The sequence below is a fragment of the Aethalodelphis obliquidens genome, unplaced genomic scaffold, assembly GCF_003676395.1.
Source record: "Aethalodelphis obliquidens isolate GAN/ISIS:26980383/991018 unplaced genomic scaffold, ASM367639v1 scaffold12, whole genome shotgun sequence".
Classification (NCBI taxonomy): Eukaryota; Metazoa; Chordata; class Mammalia; order Artiodactyla; family Delphinidae; genus Aethalodelphis; species Aethalodelphis obliquidens.
The window spans coordinates 28875075-28893612 of NW_020837956.1; the positions used below are offsets into that span (position 1 = coordinate 28875075).

Sequence of the window (18538 nt, forward strand, 5' to 3'; positions counted from 1 at the left end):
CAAAAGCATGGTTTGACTCCAAGCTTTCTGGCTTCAAAGCTGGTGTGTGTAACTGTAGTGCTGGCAGAAATGAGGCTGGGGAGAGGTAATGGGATAGGGGGCCCAGGTCATAAGTGACCTCATATGCCTTGCTGTGGAGTTTAGACTTGATCCTGGAGTCAGTGGCGGAGTAATGCAGGAGAATGATATGATTAGGTTTATATTTGGGGAAGATGGCCCTGGCTTCCTGGGTGGGTAAGGAGTGGGGTAGGGCAGGTTCTAGAAAGAGCTGCCACGTAACCAGCAAGGGATGGAATTAGGATTTGAGCTAAGGACTGTTTGAGTCCAAACCTCATGCTCTTTCCATCCTACTTTGCACGGTAGTTCCCTAAGAACTTTTCAGTTTCTAGATACAGGGGTTCAGTTGCAGGGTGGGGAAAGGGTATGTGTGGCTCAGTTAACCTTTTCAGAGAACTCTGGTCCATGGGAGCCATTACTCTTTTACACACGGGGCCTCTAATTTTCTTGTATGCTTCACTTTTTCGTTACTTAGAATATGTAGAATATTGGTGAGTTCGTTATAACTGTTTTCTTTCTCTGGCTGTTAGCTAGTTCTTTGCTGCAAGACTGGCCTTTAAATTTTTTTTTCTTTGTCAGGCTGCTAAATTATAAAAGGAAAGTAGTGATGAAAACCAGCCCTTTTTCTTTTTTTAAAAAAAAAATTTGTTTGTCTGCTGCCCAACAGCATGTGGGCAGCACTTAAATTCTATTTAGCATTTTACTATACTTGCTGTGTCATATTTCTGTCCATCTGTCTATGTGCCCATTAATCAGTCCTGTTTTTTAATATAGTTCAGAGTTAGTACATATATACTTTAGCATGCATATCATTAATTAAAGTTCACTAATTCAAGTTCAGTATTTGCTTATAGTTTTCTTTCACTTGAAATAAAATTTGCATACAATGAAATGCACAGATCTTAAGCGTACCAGTCAGTGAGTTATGACAAATGCATACGGTTGTGCAATTCAAACCCCTGTCAAGATACAGAACATTACTATCATGCTAGAAAGTTCCCTTATGCCTCTTCCCAGTAAATCTGTCCATACCCACCCTCAGAGCAACTGCTATTTATAATTTTTTTTTTCAATAATAGAAAAAAAGAATAGACTAAGGAGTGAGGGGTAGAGGCCCTGCACATGGTGTTTTCTGCTCCAGTGGAGGCTGGCAGCACGTGGGACGGGAAGAGAGTAGCTCCTGGGGAAAGACATTTTGAGCCGAGGGAGACAAGGCTGCATGATTGTAAGGGACCCCTTTGACAACTGTCCCCTTTTCCCTGATTGCCTCAGGAGGGACTTCACTTGTGGACTGTGGGTGTTTTCCAGATAATTCAAAAGACCCACACATGGCAACTTCTCTTTTTCCAAGTTTTGCTGATAATATGATACAGTTGTTTATTTGTTTGCTGTTTTTACTGTAAAAAAAAAAAAAATACAGGGCTTCCCTGGTGGCGCAGTGGTTGAGAGTCCGCCTGCTGATGCAGGGGATGCGGGTTCGTGCCCCGGTCCGGGAAGATCCCACATGCCGCGCAGCGGCTGGGCCCGTGAGCCATGGCCGCTGAGCCTGCGCGTCCGGAGCCTGTGCTCTGCCAACGGGAGAGGCCACAACAGTGAGAAGCCCGCGTATCGCAAAAAAAAAAAAAACATACTCTAAAGGCAACTATTTGAATTTCTTTCTTTTCATCTTTACTTTTAGAATCCAGAATATCCAGACAAGGATTATATCATTAACTTTGAGATTCGGTCCCTGAGAGATAGCCGAGCACTGATTGAGAAGGTTGGAATTGAGGATGCATCTCAGTTCATAGAGGATAATCCACACCCCCGACTTTGGTATTTAAAAATAAATAAATAAAACCTCTCAAGTTTTCAGGTGTAAAGTCTCAGCTCTGTCGTCCCCTGCTCTCATACGAGGCTCCTGATGGGAATAGGCTTCTGTTCTTATTCTTTTTAGATTTAAAATATAGAAATTTATTTTAGATTCGGAAGTATTCAACATAAGCATAATATTATATGAAACGTATAAATGTGTTACAATAATCACTTTCCACCATGTTTCACTAGAAACAGTAGGTGTAATAATTGAATTCTGATTCAAGACTTGTTTATCCTTAATTTGCCATTGGCTTTTCTGTTTCTCTTTTTAATAAAGGCGCCTACTGGCTGAAGCAGCTCTTCAGAAACTGGATTTGCACACTGCAGAGCAAGCGTTTGTGCGTTGCAAAGATTACCAAGGCATTAAGTTTGTGAAGCGCCTGGGTAACCTGCAGAGTGAGTCCATGAAGCAGGCGGAAGTGGCTGCCTACTTCGGCAGGTTCGAAGAGGCTGAAAGGATGTATCTTGATATGGACAGAAGGTAAGTGATAAAGGTGCGGGCATCCGGACTAATTCCAGAATTTGTGATTTTTTTTTTTTCCACAAATGAGGATTGTAAAATAGACTAAATGTATCATACCATCTCTCTCAGAAAATAATTTGTTTGGATTACAACCTAGATAGTCTACATGACCTTCATTAATTTATGCTTTGTAATTTGGGGCAACTTTCTTCTCTGTTTTTATGTAATATTAATGACTGGCCATGGGAGACTTTTTTCACTTGGTAGGAAAAACATTCATATGACTGCAGAGACTGGAGGCTTTATCATTTATTATACCACTCATTATTTGGGTTCTCTTTTTTGGTTTAGGCCATTATTTAATTTTCACTTGTCAAGGACCATGAAATAAAAATCAAAGGTATTTAGGGATTGAGTTTTATTCTTTATATTTTTATTTATATAAAATACTGTATGAACTTCATTTCAGCTGTGAACATTATATCTAATTTTTATTATTTGTACTTTCAGGCGGTTGCTAATACAACTCAAGCCCTGAAAAGAAATATAAAACCAAACATGTAAACATGAAATAAGTCTGATTATGTCTTAAGAAATTGATGAAAAGAAGTGATTATTATTTAAGTCATTATTTTGCCAAGTAAATTGAAAGTCTAGGATAATAAGAGGCAGGAAATTGTTTCCTCTTTCCTTTTGCAGGTTCTCTCCATTGCCTCTTACCTGGTGCTAAATTTCTAAAATGTTTGGAGGTACCTCATCTGTCTCTTCATTGTTGTGTATTCTCAGTGCCTTAGAACTGAACCTAGCACATAGTAGGCGCTTGATAGATACGTGATGAATGAATGAATGAATGTCAATTTTTGTAGAGATCTGGCTATTGGCCTCCGGCTGAAGTTGGGAGATTGGTTTCGAGTACTCCAACTCCTGAAAACTGGATCTGGTGATGCGGATGACAGTCTCCTTGAACAAGCCCACAATGCCATCGGAGACTACTTTGCTGATCGGCAAAAGTGGTAGGTAACCTATCTGGACCCCCTTATCCGTTCATTTGGCACTTAAAATTGTAACTGCCTGAGTACTTCCCTATGAAATAATGCTAGGGAAATGAAGACCATCCTTCCAGATCCCAAAATTCACATAGCTCTGGATTCACATTGAGGAGCAAGAGATCCTTCAAGCTGTCAGGTAAGCACTGCAAGACTTTGGAGTTTCAAAACCCAGAAGACTTATACTGTAGTTCCAGGTAGCTTTCTACTGTTTGAGGCCACAGTTTATATTTTCTTTTGTTATTATAGATTATTTTCAGAAATCATTGACTTTTATTCTTAAGTTATTTTGATCAGTATGCTTATTTATTTATGTCAGTGTTTGGAAATACAGCTGTATATCAGATTAAAACATATTTCTTAAGAACATTCAAAGAATGTTGTAACTAAAATATGCTATGCAGTCTTTAGTTTTGCTTTTTGTTCAATTTATGTGCTTCAAAGACATGCTGTAACTAAAGATGATTGGAATAATACTAGTGCTGGTATTCTAATGAAAGAACATTTTTAGTAAAAGTGCTTATTTATGAGGAGATTCACATTAGTTTTAAAAGGTTTTTTTTTCTTTCCATAGGTTGAATGCTGTACAATATTATGTACAAGGCCGGAACCAGGAACGCTTAGCTGAGTGTTATTATATGTTAGAGGATTATGAGGGATTGGAGAATCTTGCCAATTCACTTCCAGAAAACCACAAGTTGCTTCCAGTAGGTATTATAAATTTCAGTTTTTGGAGTTGTTAGGTTACTTTATAAGGTTTTTATGTCGTAGTCTGGAAATGTCCACTGCAATATAGAAAATTAAAAATTAACTAAAACTTTACAGTTTCTTAGGCATGGAATGATGCTTTAGTTATTAAAACAATTTACCAGTATTACAGAATGCTTGAAACTGGAGAGGAAGAAATCAGTCATATTCCTACTATTTTAACATGATCACAGTCTTGTGTAGGCTCGTCAGTTTTGGCTTTAAAAAATTAGCGGAACACGTGAAATATTTACAGATGAAATGACATGTCAGAGATTCGCTTCAAAATGATCTGGGGAGTAGTGTGTGCGTATGTATGTTTGAAATTTGCTATAAGAAAAGTTTAAGATAGCTTAAACTTTTATTAGGTTCACAATAAACTTTTATTAGGTTATATTAGCAATAAAAGTCAAGATAGCTTGACTTTTATTAGGTTATATTAATAATAAAGGATTTAATGTTGAAAAAAAGAAACTAAAAGCAGAGCTCTCTATAACTTTGTTCTAAATTTTCTTTTTAAGGCTCTTTAAATTAATCGTTGAATAATGTAAGTGAGCTTGTATTTTATTTGTTTTATTAGAAAGGTAAATCACTGAGTTGTACAAGACCTGGAGAGGTAGTAGCTCTCAACTGCAGGGTCTGGACGTATATCAGTTGTGGATTCTGCTACAAAATTTTGTCGGTTACTTAATAGATGAGTATAGAATTCTGTTAATTCAGTTCTTTTCTCTATTGTGAATTAGAGCAATTATCCCTGTAATAATGGCATTTTTACACACCCTTATTCTCAATCTTATATGTTCATTTGAGTAGGAAAACTGAAATTACTTACAACCCTGGGATTAGGGACTGTGTATCTGACATTATACTGTCATCTGTTAGATGTGTCTGATGATGCAGAAAAAAATGTTGCTGTACGGTATCCAGAGCAGTAATATTACTGATTAAGTACTAAGTAATTATAGCTATAATAATTAAATATTTAAAATAATTTAAAAATTTCAGTAGTACTGCAAATTTTAAATCAAGTTTTGGAGGATTTTTTAATAATATGGGAAAATGTACAGAATATTTAAGTGAGGAACACAGGATACAAAACTATATATAATATGATTACGATATATTCACAAACACACATATACATATATATTCACAGGATACAGATATTAGGAAATTACACCAGAATAGAGAGAGAGGTTTCTTATGGGAATAAGATTATGTGTACCTTTATTTTTTCATATTTTCTAATTTTTTTTACCATAAGAATGTATTACTTTATAATCAGGAAAATATAAGCATTACTTTGAAAAAGATAGTTGGGTACAAAATTGTACTTTTATGATATATCCCAAAATATTTTAGGAGTAGGGATGGGGAGAGAAAACGCTGACCAATTAGATATTAAGAAAGAAAAAAAAGTGATATTCTGAAGATGGGAAGTACAGCCCAAGGGGTGTGATCAGTGGTTGTTGTGGTTCTCCTCCTCTGTTTTTGGTCCAGCTTCCCGAACTGATGAATGGCCAACTTGTCTGGGGCATTGCTTTATAGAGGGATTTGAGAGCCCTCTGAGTGTCAGGTTTCCCTTAAACCTCTAATTAATGATCGACATTGAGTATAACATCAATTGCCTTAAAGGGTTTTTTTTACTTGCTAGCGTGGGGTTTGTTTTGGAGCTTGGTATTTCTGTAAGCTAGCTACTGCACTGAGAGAAGGTAAGAGGGCAGTATCTTCAGAACCTGGTTGAAAATAAGATCTGTGCTGTGAGCCAGTGAAGCCCAGATTTTATAAAAAGTGATGTTTTAGCATCTCTTCTGGTTTGTAGCCCCTGCCCCTACGTCCATTTAAAAGAAAAATTACTGTAGCCACCAGAAAATTTAATATTCTTATGTCCCTATGGAGTTTTATAAGTTAAAATATAAGTGATTTCCTTGTTCTATGAGATCGATAGTATTATTTTGTCCACAGGAAATAGCACAAATGTTTGTGAGAGCTGGAATGTGTGAACAAGCAGTGACTGCGTTTTTGAAATGTAATCAACCAAAGGCAGCAGTGGATACCTGTGTACATCTCAACCGAGTAAGGAACTGAAAATTAAAGTCACCATAGTGATGCTTTAAAGACTGTTGCCTGTAAGGGTTGGAGAGCTTGAGATGGATTTTGTGAAGGGAGCCAGATAGTCTCTTACTTAGTTGAGGACTGAGAAAATGTTGGAATTTGAATTTACCTCTTGAAATGCTACCATTAAGGGAGACCCACTCATAACTAACTCAGTATGGGAACCTGAACAAACCCTGTGCTTTTAGTCTGGCAAGTTTTTGTCTGGAAGTAATTTCATAATTTTCTGCATTTTATTAGGCTTGGGTTTTGTTTCCAAAGAAGGACCAGTTAATGGTCATTGCAAGAGGAAGGAATTGAGTTACTTTATCAGTATTTATTTTGGCAAATCTATTTTCCTTTCCCCTTATAGAAAACACATACTTGATACTTTTAAGAGCTGGAATTTAACTAAAATTAAAATGCAGAATTGTTGAAATTGTTGACTATCAATGTATTCTTTTAAGTATTTTCCTGAAGTATTTTATAAAGCTCCATTTGCTTTATAAAAATAACTTTTAAATGTTAAATCTGATAGGACATTTTCTTAACTGAAATTGTGTATTTTTTTTCTATAAACAAATATATCTTTTTCTTGTTTATAGTTTGTGCAAAATTAGAATTATAAGATTAATGTGATTATAAACTTTGACGCTTTCTTTTTCAGATGTACTTCTTAAGCAAATCAGTCTTAGATCATTTGATTATTTTGACATGTTTGACTCCTAAAATTTATAATTGCTCTGATTTTAAGTGATTTTTAAAAACATAGACCAGTTTTTTATTTTGATATAGTGTTATTTATTATTATAAACTTAAAGCTTTATTGTATGTATTTTAAGACATATCTGACTATAAATGCTTGGGTAATTGTATGCTATATATATTTTTTCCCCAGTGGAACAAAGCTGTTGAATTGGCTAAAAGTCATAATATGAAAGAAATTGGTTCCCTGTTAGCGAGGTATGCATCTCATTTATTGGAAAAGAATAAAATTCTTGATGCCATAGAACTCTATCGGAAAGCCAGTTACTTTTATGATGCTGCTAAGCTGATGTTTAAGGTAATGTAATAATCTTGGTGAGTATTTGGCTTGTTCTAGTTACCAATGTTTTCTTATAACTCAAGGATACATTTTCCGTTTTTTGGAAACAAATATTTGTTATAGCAAAATCCCTCTCATTTATTACTGCTATAACTATGTGTTATCTTAGTATTATTACATTTTACTAAAAAGGCTGTTTATTACTTTTAGCACCTTATTGATGCTTAAGCAGTTTTATTTTTACTTAATACCGAAGTTAACAGGGAATTATAGAATTTTCAGGGACCATAAAGTACAAATTCCCTTAACTGGAATTTAAATCCTGATGATAACAAAACTTTAAGTCCTTTTAAATGTGCAAGTTTTAAAGACATTACACATTTTTTTTATTTAAGAAAGATTTTATTATATATCACTTTTTTTTTATACAACAGGTTCTTATTAGTTATCTATTTTATACATATTAGTGTATATATGTCAATCCCAATCTCGACGTTACACTTTTCATAGTATGCATTTGGAGGGAACGTGACTAGTAACAGTATTAATGTATGCAAATTTTACATTCTAGTCTATACTTTTCCCATTTGATTTAATGACAAAGGAAAAATTTCCCTCCGAATCATTTAAAAAAATTTAAATTTCTGAAGGATGTACCATGTTAAAGCCATCTTATCTCTGGGTACTTGGAACATTATTTTAAAAATCTCTTTGTTATATAAAATACTAGCCACTCTATGAAAGCTTTCTTCATTTTGATTTAATTATTTATCAGCATCTGTTATTTTCTTAAATTGTTTTGAGTTATAACTCTAATGGCTAAATACTAAGGAAAGAACTAAGTACTTATCAGTACTATGGAAAAGAAAATGGGTGGTATTTATATTCCACCCTACTGACTTTCCTCCTGTTTTTAGAGAATCGTATTTCAGAAATGATAATATTTGTACAAGTATAGATTGAGAAATATTTTCCCCCAATTCTTTAAATGTTTAAAGATTGCAGATGAAGAGGCAAAGAAAAGAACTAAACCTTTACGTGTTAAGAAGCTCTATGTACTATCAGCTTTACTTATAGAGCAGTACCATGAGCAAATGAAAAATGCCCAGCGAGGAAAAGTTAAAGGAAAGAGCTCAGAGGTAAGGTAGAACATTAAGTAACATTAAGTCATCTGAAGTGTTTAAGGAAAAAAGAACTATCAAACTTCTCTTTATGGACAGGCCATTTAATTTACTTGTTTGCATTTATTTTCTTAAATGATATGAGGAAAAGGAATGCCTGATTTGGAATTACTGCTCACATTTAGACATTTCAACTTGGAAATATTGAAAATTATATTTTTTTACTAATCTGTAATCTTTGCTTAAATTCCTTACTTGGTAAATCCTTTCTAATCAGTGAGTTTTAAAAACTTTCCTAGAATATATATATTATTTTAATGTGCAGATAAGCCTTACATTAACTTAAAGTTTAATCAATTCTATTTAAAAATTTGATGTTACTATGGGGAGGAGAGTTCTTTCACAATGTACCCGTATACAAATCACCATGAAGTACACTTTAAGTATCTTACAATTTGATTTGTCAATTATACCCCAATAAAACTGAAGAAAAAATTTGATCATATCAATTTAACAAAATGTGAATTATAATGGAGACATTAAGTCTGTAGTGACAGTTTTATAATGATAAAATCTGCTAACTGAGCTATTTTAATGTATTGATATACCAGTTTCAGAAATCATCTCTATTGGAAGGACCATTGTTAGGGTTGTGCTGACAGAAAAAGTGGGTCTGCTTTACTTGTAGGCCACTTCTGCTTTGGCTGGTTTGCTGGAAGAAGAAGTTCTGTCTACAACTAGTCGTTTCACAGATAATGCTTGGAGAGGGGCTGAGGCTTACCACTTCTTCATACTGGCGCAGAGGCAGCTCTACGAGGGCTATGTTGACAATGCATTGAAGACAGGTGGGCATATTACCTAATGTATATAACATGTCTAAAAAATCATAAATTGTAGATGAAGGGCTAGCTCCTTCAAGGTGCCCTTATATTGATTTCAATAACACTTTTTTTCTGTGGATTTATTTTCATATATTTGAGATTTGCTGTTTATGATCTGTTTTTCACATTCCCTTTTGGAAAGCAATATATACGGTTCACAGAAAAACCAGAAGTTTGAGATAAGCAAAAAGAACATTTATAGCATTCACTATCACTTAAACACTTAATAGCCCAGTTCATATCCTTGTGTGTGTGTGTGTGTATGTGTATATATATATATATATAAAATATAAACTATAAATATTTACATATTTAATATCTGTAATATGTATTACATTATGTATAATAATTATATAAAATATATATTTAAATAAAAGTAAGTATATATATTTAGAAATAATTTGTTTTTTAAAATATTAGGAGTATAACAAACCATACTTTTGTGTACTTTTAAAAAAACATAATGATATGTTGTAACATATTTTGATATTAGTAGATAGATTTCTATAGCATTTAACTGTATGTTAGATGTTTTTTATAAAATTGATACTTACATAACAATTTCAACCAAAACAGAAAAAAATACAAAAAAGGTAAAATAATCTTATAATTCAGAGATAATCATTGCTAACATTTGGGTGAACCTCCTTTTAGACATTTTTTCCAAGCCTATAAAATTGTATACAGTTTTATTTAAAATAATATCACACAATGTATGTTGCTCCTGAGTTTGATTTTTACCCTCAACAGTATATTGCAGTTATCTTTCTACGTTGATAAATGTAGATCTATGTTGTCATTTTTAATACCTATATAATGTGCCATCGTATTTATGTACTATAATTTGTAGAAGGTTATTTACATGTAGTATCAGGATCTTCATTTCTGGATAAACAATATCTTCAAGTTTAGATAGGTTAACTCCAAAAGAGCATAGTTATGAGAATTATGTTATAAACCAAAGCATATGAATGACTAAATCGTTACAGCGCTTTCAGATGGACCATGACAGCATTGCCGGCACTGTCACCACCCACCCTGGGTCACATTGGTTGGGCCACTGTGAAATAGCCATCACCAGCACACATCTTACCCCAATACATCATCAATCTATAGTACAATGGCATCATCTTTAAAAGAAACCTTCTTAGAGAAATTCTTTTATTTGAATGTTTCTGGAATTCTATAGTGATGACTTTTCTTTTTCTTTATTCATTATTTTTGTAAGAGCTCTTTAGAAATTATATATAGCAACCCTCTGTCATATCTGTTGATTTTCCCTGGCATTTGTAAGTTACAATTACTTAACCTCTCTAAGCTTCAGTTTCTTTTTGTGAAAAGTAGGGATAATAGGATCTTCTTCATAGGGTTGTTTTGAGGATTAAGTGAGAAATTTATGAAAAGAAAATTTACATATTATAGTGCCTGGATATTGTGAGCCCTCGAGAAGTGGTAGTCATGATGATGATATTGACAGTGGCTTTTTACATAGTCCTATCAATCAGTCTTGATAGGGGTCATGCTCAGGAAGTCCTTCACTTCAAGGTTATTAAATATTGTATTTTATTTTAACTTCTTAGTTATTCCAAAACCATTTATTAAAAACTTATTCATCCCTCACGGATTTGAAATTCTACCTTTATGAAACTAAATTCACACATTTTGTTAATCTCTTCCTAGGCTGTTATTTTCTAGACATGGACCTCTGTGTCTGTACTTCCTCTTATTTACCTTACTTTTACATTTTAATATCTGGAATTTCTGTTATCCTTCATTCCTCTTCTTTTATGAAAAACATTTTGGGTATTTGCTTGCATTTGTTCATTCAGATTAACTTTAGAATCTTTTTGAAGGTGGGAAGAGTTTCAGTGAAGTCCTAGTGGATTTTGAATTAGAATTGCATTAATTTAATGTATTAATATTGGGATCATTGATATATTTATAATATTGAGTTTTCTCATCCAGAAACATCAATTTTTAAAAACGTTTTGTATATCTGTGTTTCTCTCTAAAGTTCTGTACTTTTATTGTATGTTCTGTACATTTCTTTTGTAGCTGATTCCTGTTTTTGTCATTGTTAGCACTGGGGAATGTACCTTTTTTTTCTAATTGATTATCAGCTATACATAGGAATCATTTTTATTTTTGTATGTTTATAACTTACCTTCATTGAATTTTAACTGATTAATATGTGATATAAGTTATGCACTGTTTAAAATAGTTGTATTTTTTATAATTTATGCACAGTATCTAGACTTACTATATTACAAGATCAGTTGGACTTTTAACTTGAGATTCTTTACCTACTGGGTGAAGATATCCATATGCTTTAATATGGTTGTCGTTCAGTGATAAAATGATCTGAAACAATGTGTACTCTGTAAATTATTGCCTGTGAACCTGTAAAATTAGAGGGTATGTTTTATTGTAACTCAATGAATTTCCTTTTTGTAAATTTCTTCCACTGAACTTTGTTGTAAACACTTGACCCCAGCACCAGTTTATAGGAATCTAGTTGTAAAATACATGATTATGTTGTTTTAAATTGTTTTGTGAAATTTCCAATATCATACTATAACAAGATATTTTTAAGATTGCAAGGTCTAGAGAATAAAAAGATACAATTTGGTTACCAATCTGATATTAATTGTGCAGTGCATTTTTAAGAAAGAGATTATATCTCCAGCATAGAAAAATTGAAAATAAGGTATGGTAGCTGGCAAAATAAATTGTCTGAACTGACAACTTACAGTCTCATTTTCACTTCTTTTTTTCTCAAAGTTCTATTGTTTCAGTAAGACAAACAAAAGCAATAATCTGTTCAAAGAAACACAAAGAGAAAACATATGATTTCATGCTTTGCTTTTTTAACAAAAAGAAACATGATATCTTGAGAATCCACAGAAATTCTAACATATTTATATGCAACAAAAGATGGGTGTTTTGACACCAATTATTTTTGGTCTGTGTATATATTTCTAAGTGGCACAGCCATGTGCATCATTCGATGATGGTTATTTTTATAGGCCCTGAGCTGTTAGCTGGAGTTACAGAATGTGGAGATCATGGAGCCTCCTTCCTCCTACTTGTTCTCTGGGCGCCTACCATTGTTTTCTTTAAGCTTGCTAAAGTTCATGTAGGTTAAACTGAAACAGCTTAACGTAGATTTTTTCCCATGCACGTTCAAGATATCATGATTGCTTTAGAAAATCCAAATTGTCTTCTCTTTCCTAGCTCTTCACCTGAGAGACTATGAAGACATCATCCCTGCCGTTGAGATCTACTCTCTGTTAGCACTCTGTGCATGTGCCAGTAGGGCTTTTGGCACTTGTTCAAAAGCTTTTATTAAACTTGAGTCTTTAGAGACCCTCAGTTCGGAACAGAAACAGCAATATGAAAATCTTGCTCTAGAAATCTTCACCAAGCATACTCCAAAAGATAACAGAAAATCTGAATTGGACAGCTTTCTTGAAGGGTAGGCTAAATGTAACTAGTAGATGTCATTCTATAACACCTTACTAGAAGCTTGGATTTTTATATCTAAATAGTGTAATATAATAATTAAAGCACTAAATTTTGAAGTAATCTACCTTAACATTATACCCTATTTAATTTAGTCTTATAAGTATATTAATACTTGATTTTCTCATTGTAAGGAAAGTTTTTTATTTGAAACTTCTCTTGAAATGCTTTTCATTCTTCAGTTTTTGTAGTGTAATGAAGTTTTGAGGAATTAGAAGTTTCAAAGTATAATTGTCCCCTCTTATTTTACAGAGGGGAAGGGAAGCTGCCGACATGTGTTGCCACAGGAAAGCCGGTCACTGAATATCAATTCTGGACGTGCAGTGTGTGCAAGCACTGTGTCCTGGCTCAGGAAATAAGTAACTATAACTTCTGTCCCTTATGCCATAGTGCAGTGGGATGAAGAAATGACAAACTGCATATATAATAGGAGTGTTTATATAACAATGTTGAATTTATGTAAATAAGCATCATTATTTCAGTTGTATTTTTATAAAAAATTCTATATATATATAAAATACATAATATATACATATATAAAATTTTGTGTAAAAATACAACCATGAAATAATGATGCTGATTGTCATATAAATGTATGGCAATGGACCATATTATCTGCCTGTCTGTCTTATTTATCTATCTATCTATTTATCTATCTTGTGATTGGTTATATGATACTATGGAAATATTCCAAATAAGAAAATTTTTCTCACAGTGTCACGGTTACTAGCAGGGAGGGATGGGGGAAACATGGGAATGGGGCAAAGTTGAATTTAGGGAACTGACATAACCTGTATTAGACGGAGGTTAAACAGTTTTAATACCAAAATGAGCACTGTCTCTAGCTGTGTTTAATTAAATAAGCATTGAAAGTCTTCTCTATTTTATTTTCAGAAGTGAAGAGAAGGCATTTTAAGACATAGATTTTTACAATTTGAATTGTTTCTAATAGCTTAATTTTTACATAGCTTGTCCTTTTTAATCTACCCTTTTAGTTTCATCTAAGAGATGACATTTGGTACTTTACTCTTCATATTATTGTGCCAAACACTTAGCTGTATTTATAATGATATACATTTATACAAAAACATCTAGTTTGTAGCTGTAGTTTTACTTGAAACATTGTCACCAAGCTGGATCCTTTCTTTAAACAGCTCTTGGGTTGTGGGGAGTGATTCTCAATATGCATCTGTTTTGACTTACTGTCATTAATTAAAAAAAAAATTGTAATCAGTAATGGGTAATTTCTTACCTATTTTATATAGCTAATAATATTCTCCATTTCTCACGATCTTACTTCCTCTCATTTTATGGTTTCAGGCCAGACTTAAGCACTATTCCGTCAAGATTATTTGCTGAAGTTTGGTTTATATTTAGCAGAGGAAACAAAGAGAAATATGCAAGGTTGTTATTGCAGCTTCAGTACTTAGGTTAGTTAACTCTCTCAATGTGATATGTTTCTGGTCCTTTAGAGCCAAGTTAAGCCTGATGCAGATGGAGAATAGTGAGCTATGAGAAGAAGTTTAGAGCTTAAATGAGCTCATAATAGATAGCAGGCTCCTGTCACTAAATAAAATGAGAAGACCAGAAATCTTCGAAGTCTCTGACTGTGTTCACGTGCCTTGTGGGAAGTTGCCTTGATATAACGGTAGCCTCCAAATACACTACCAAGCAAGCCATTCCAGAGGTCATGGAACAGAAAGGGTTACAAGCTCAAATCACATGGTTTATTGAATCAACTTGAAATATACAGTGAAGAGCAAGGAGAAAGTGATGGGATAGATTAACACTATTAGTATAGGATGCCAGTCAGGTAGAGAGAGCACAGTTCCTGATTCCTGAGTTGTAATCTGTTCTTATGCCCTGACTCTTACTCTGCCTCATCGCCTTCCCCCTGATAGTGTGGCTAGGAAGAGGACCAGAGCTGAGATTTGAGCCGGGGGACCCGATCGAATGGAGTGTGCCCGAGGCCAGTGAGGCACATTTGCTCAATAGAAAAGGCAGTTTTACCTGGTCATAGCTGTAGGTGCCAGTGAGCCTGCTGAGCAGTTGTGGATTCAGTTGTATTTCCTGGGCAGAGGACAGACCAGAATAAGAGTCATCAGTGGGTAATTGAATTAAGACCTCCCGCATATTGAGCACTTGCTAGGTCTTATGCATACCTAGTGTGCCGTGAATGTTTAGTGCCTTGGTTGCCTTTTGTATTTTTAGTGCCTTGTCAATATTAGGTATAGTCACACATATATGCTCTATTTACTTTGTCTAACATGTCTCATAAGTTTCTAACTTATCTAAGTTTAAGACAGTGAATTTCATCTATCTCATTTGTTTTTGTCTGTAACAGAATGCAGTATTCCCCCAAATCAGAAACCAACATCCTAACTAAGATCTCAGCCCTAGGGAATATATCTCCTGTTGAACTTAATTACATCTTCCCACAAGACTTTCTCTTTTCAGGAATGAAACTATTCTCTGCTTCATCAATGAGAGAGAGGTTTTCAGGGATGTAGGTTTAGGAATTCCTGCAGGACTGCATGTTCAGAGTTGTGATTCTTGGTCCATGGTCTAATGCCTGAATATCTCTTCTTTCTCTTTCTCATCCCAGAAATCAGCTGAGAACTCAAAGTTAGATTGTCATTCTCTAGCCCTTACTGTTACTTATTGATTACACTCCCATTTGCTTCAATTCCAAAATCAGCTGTTGACTCCTCAGACTTTTCCTAACATATCTTATGGGAACTCTCTTCTGGAGCCTTCTCATTTGCCACTAATTCCTTGCTACCTGAGCGCTAGAATTTTTCCTCCAACTAATTATTTCAGATAGATCCCGAGTTGTTGTCACTACTTCTTGTTCAGTTTAATCAAGAAACCAAAATCTCTAAAAACAACCTCTCATACCTTGTAGACCTAGATTATCACATATGTATATGTATGTATGTATGTGTATATACTTATACACATACATATATCCACATGCATATACACATATATATATGTGTGTGTGTGTATATATATATATATATATATATATATATATATATATGTACACACACAGACATATCTTTCCAACTACTGTAAAAGCTTATGACTATTTGGGATTTATATCTGTGAATGTTTTAGGGATCTGCCGTAATGTCTTGGGGACAGACCTTTGTCCTCCTTGAAAATTGGTTTTATTCAACATGAAGGAAATTTCAGGATAACGACACCAACAAATTCTCCCCTGATTAAAGGGGCAGTGAGAAGCAAAATTGTCTATATACAACAAATACTTGGAGAGAATTCGGATAGATAGAATGAGGCAGTATATTGAAGACATTATAATAAAGGTTGTTCTCTTCTTGTAATAAACATGAGCTGACTCCCTTTAAGTAATGCTTTTCTTTATCGTAAAATTTGGCCTGAATTATGTTAAGTTTCAAAGTAGCATGGTAGGCCGAACTATTGAGATGATCGAACTGATTGATAAAGCCATACAAATAAACAGTGTGCTAACAAGCAGCATAGCATTGTTGACCTGCTGTCATGCACAAATGCTAATTTTATTTTATATATGTATTATATATATATTACATACATGTTTTTGCTAACATACACTTTGAAATTATCTTTTTGTATTCTAAGAGCTGAGATCTTAGGTTTTATGTGGCATTAGTGAACAAACATAAAAATAATAAATGTTGAGGTAAAAATTGTATTTATCCTGTTTTCTTTATCTATAACTCATGCTAACATGGTATTTGTCTTGTTTTGATGTAAATATTTTGATGGGGGTTGGGTCGAAGGGTATTGGGCTCCAGAGTGGATAAGGGGAGATAGGGACAGGAGATACAGTAGTTGTACAATATCACTTTTGCTACCTACAGGAAAACAACAACAATTTATTAAAGATACTAGGCAAATGTCTGATGACTGGAGGTTGCAGTGAATTACTCCTTAGAGATCATACAGAGTTCACATTTAGAAATGGGGAAACATTGTTTTCAGATTTTTAATGGAAAATCAAGAATACCTAATTTGATGATGTTATAGCTCCAAAATATTGCTACGGAGTTTCTAAAATGAAAATCGCAATATTACGTTGCCCCCTACTGCCTACTCTTATCATTTTCTCAGTTCGTTTTTTAAAAGAAATTAACACTGTTTTTAAAAAAATAATAAATTTATTTATTTATTTATTGGCTGCATTGGGCCTTCGTTGCTGCACGCGGGCTTTCTCTAGTTGCAGCGAGTGGGGGCTACTCGTCGTTGCGGTGCACGGGCTTCTCATTGCGGGGGCTTCTCTTGTTGTGGAGCACGGGCTCTAGGCGTGCGGGCTTCAGTAGTTGTGGCTCACAGGCTCTACAGCACAGCTCAGTAGTTGTGGCGCACGGGCTTAGTTGCTCCGCAGCATGTGGGATCTTCGTGGACCAGGGCTGGAACCCATGTCCCCTGCATTGGCAGGTGGATTCTTGACCACTGTGCCACCAGGGAAGTCCCACTTACTGGTTTTTGAGTATAAAACTAACATATGTTCATGTGAGAAAATTTCAAAAGTACATAAAGAGTATAGATGAGAAAGTAAAAATAGTCTTAATAACCTTTTTAAAAATAAAAGGCATTAATTTATATTTCAGTTGAATTTAGGAGAAGAAAAAAATGAGGTGAAATGGGAATTCCCTTGTGGTCCAGTGGTTAGGACTCCACGCTTTCACTGTCAAGGGTGCAGGTTCGATCCCTGGTAGGGGAACTAAAATCCCGCAAGCCCCGCTGTGTGGCCAGAAAAAAAAAAAAAAGAGGTGAAACTGAAGAAATTGCTGTTCTGTAAGTTTTCTTCATAATAAGAGCTCTTTGTTTTTAAGAGATTTCTCAAAAATTAAAAGAAAAAGTAGACATTAGAGTTTCTATTTTATTTACTCATTTCTTATTTGGCACAGTTTAAATTTCTAGTTAGTAAAATATAGAGGAATTTAGAGAAAAATGGGAAACCTCTACATACCCACTATAATAGCTAGAATTGAAACTGACAAATGTTGGTGAAGATATGGAGTAATTGAAACCCTCATACATTGCTGGGGGAAATGCAGAGTAGTACACCCACTCTGGAAAAGTTGAGTTTTAGAAGTTCTGTATATATTCTGGAAATATATATGTATAGTGTATGTGTGTGTATACACGTATTTTTAAATTTTATTTATTTATTATTTATTTTTACTATCCCAGTCAGTGACAGGGAAACCTTACTGAGGCCCCTAGCCATGGGGCTCAGGCAGGGGGCTGCCCTGCAGAGGAAGGAGGACCTCGTGGAGGAGTCTTATTTGACTTTCTTCTCAGGGCACAGGCTGTTGTGGTGGCCACACTTCTTGAGGCAGATGACGGTGTGGGGTTAAAGGCAAGCATGACGCTTTCAGCAGATCATCTTATAGTTGTATTGCTGGCTGAGCTGGCTGAGGGAAGTCTTGATGATGCCACCCTGCAGGCAAAGCACCGAGTGCAGGTGGACTGTGTGGAAGCTGGGCAAGAGAGTCGGAGAGGGACAGCAACTGAGCCTGGGCCCAGCAGCTCAGTCACGGGGCAGGGCCCTCCAGTGTCCTGTAGACCAGCACTTCCCAAGTGTGATGGAGACGCCATGTCAGATCCCTTCGTCCTGTGAGTAGATGGACACACCAGCCCAAACCTGCTCCACAGAACCTCCATCTTTGCATTTCACACCCGTATCAGATACA

General features: G+C 34.8%; 1 protein-coding gene across 3 annotated transcripts in view; it reads left to right on the forward strand.

Moving 5' to 3' along the window:
* WDR35 (WD repeat domain 35) overlaps positions 1–16530 on the forward strand; it is a 62358-nt gene extending 45828 nt beyond the window's left edge. For all 3 annotated transcript variants that reach the window (XM_027113767.1, XM_027113768.1, XM_027113769.1), the window contains 10 exons: positions 1736–1872; positions 2192–2395; positions 3244–3390; positions 3998–4130; positions 6136–6246; positions 7163–7327; positions 8308–8448; positions 9119–9275; positions 12546–12786; positions 13086–16530. In XM_027113767.1, the coding sequence (XP_026969568.1) occupies positions 1736–1872; positions 2192–2395; positions 3244–3390; positions 3998–4130; positions 6136–6246; positions 7163–7327; positions 8308–8448; positions 9119–9275; positions 12546–12786; positions 13086–13236 (1587 nt within the window). In that variant the 3' untranslated portion in view covers positions 13237–16530. The remainder of the gene's footprint in view (positions 1–1735; positions 1873–2191; positions 2396–3243; positions 3391–3997; positions 4131–6135; positions 6247–7162; positions 7328–8307; positions 8449–9118; positions 9276–12545; positions 12787–13085) is intronic.
* Positions 16531–18538: the final 2008 nt, after the last annotated feature.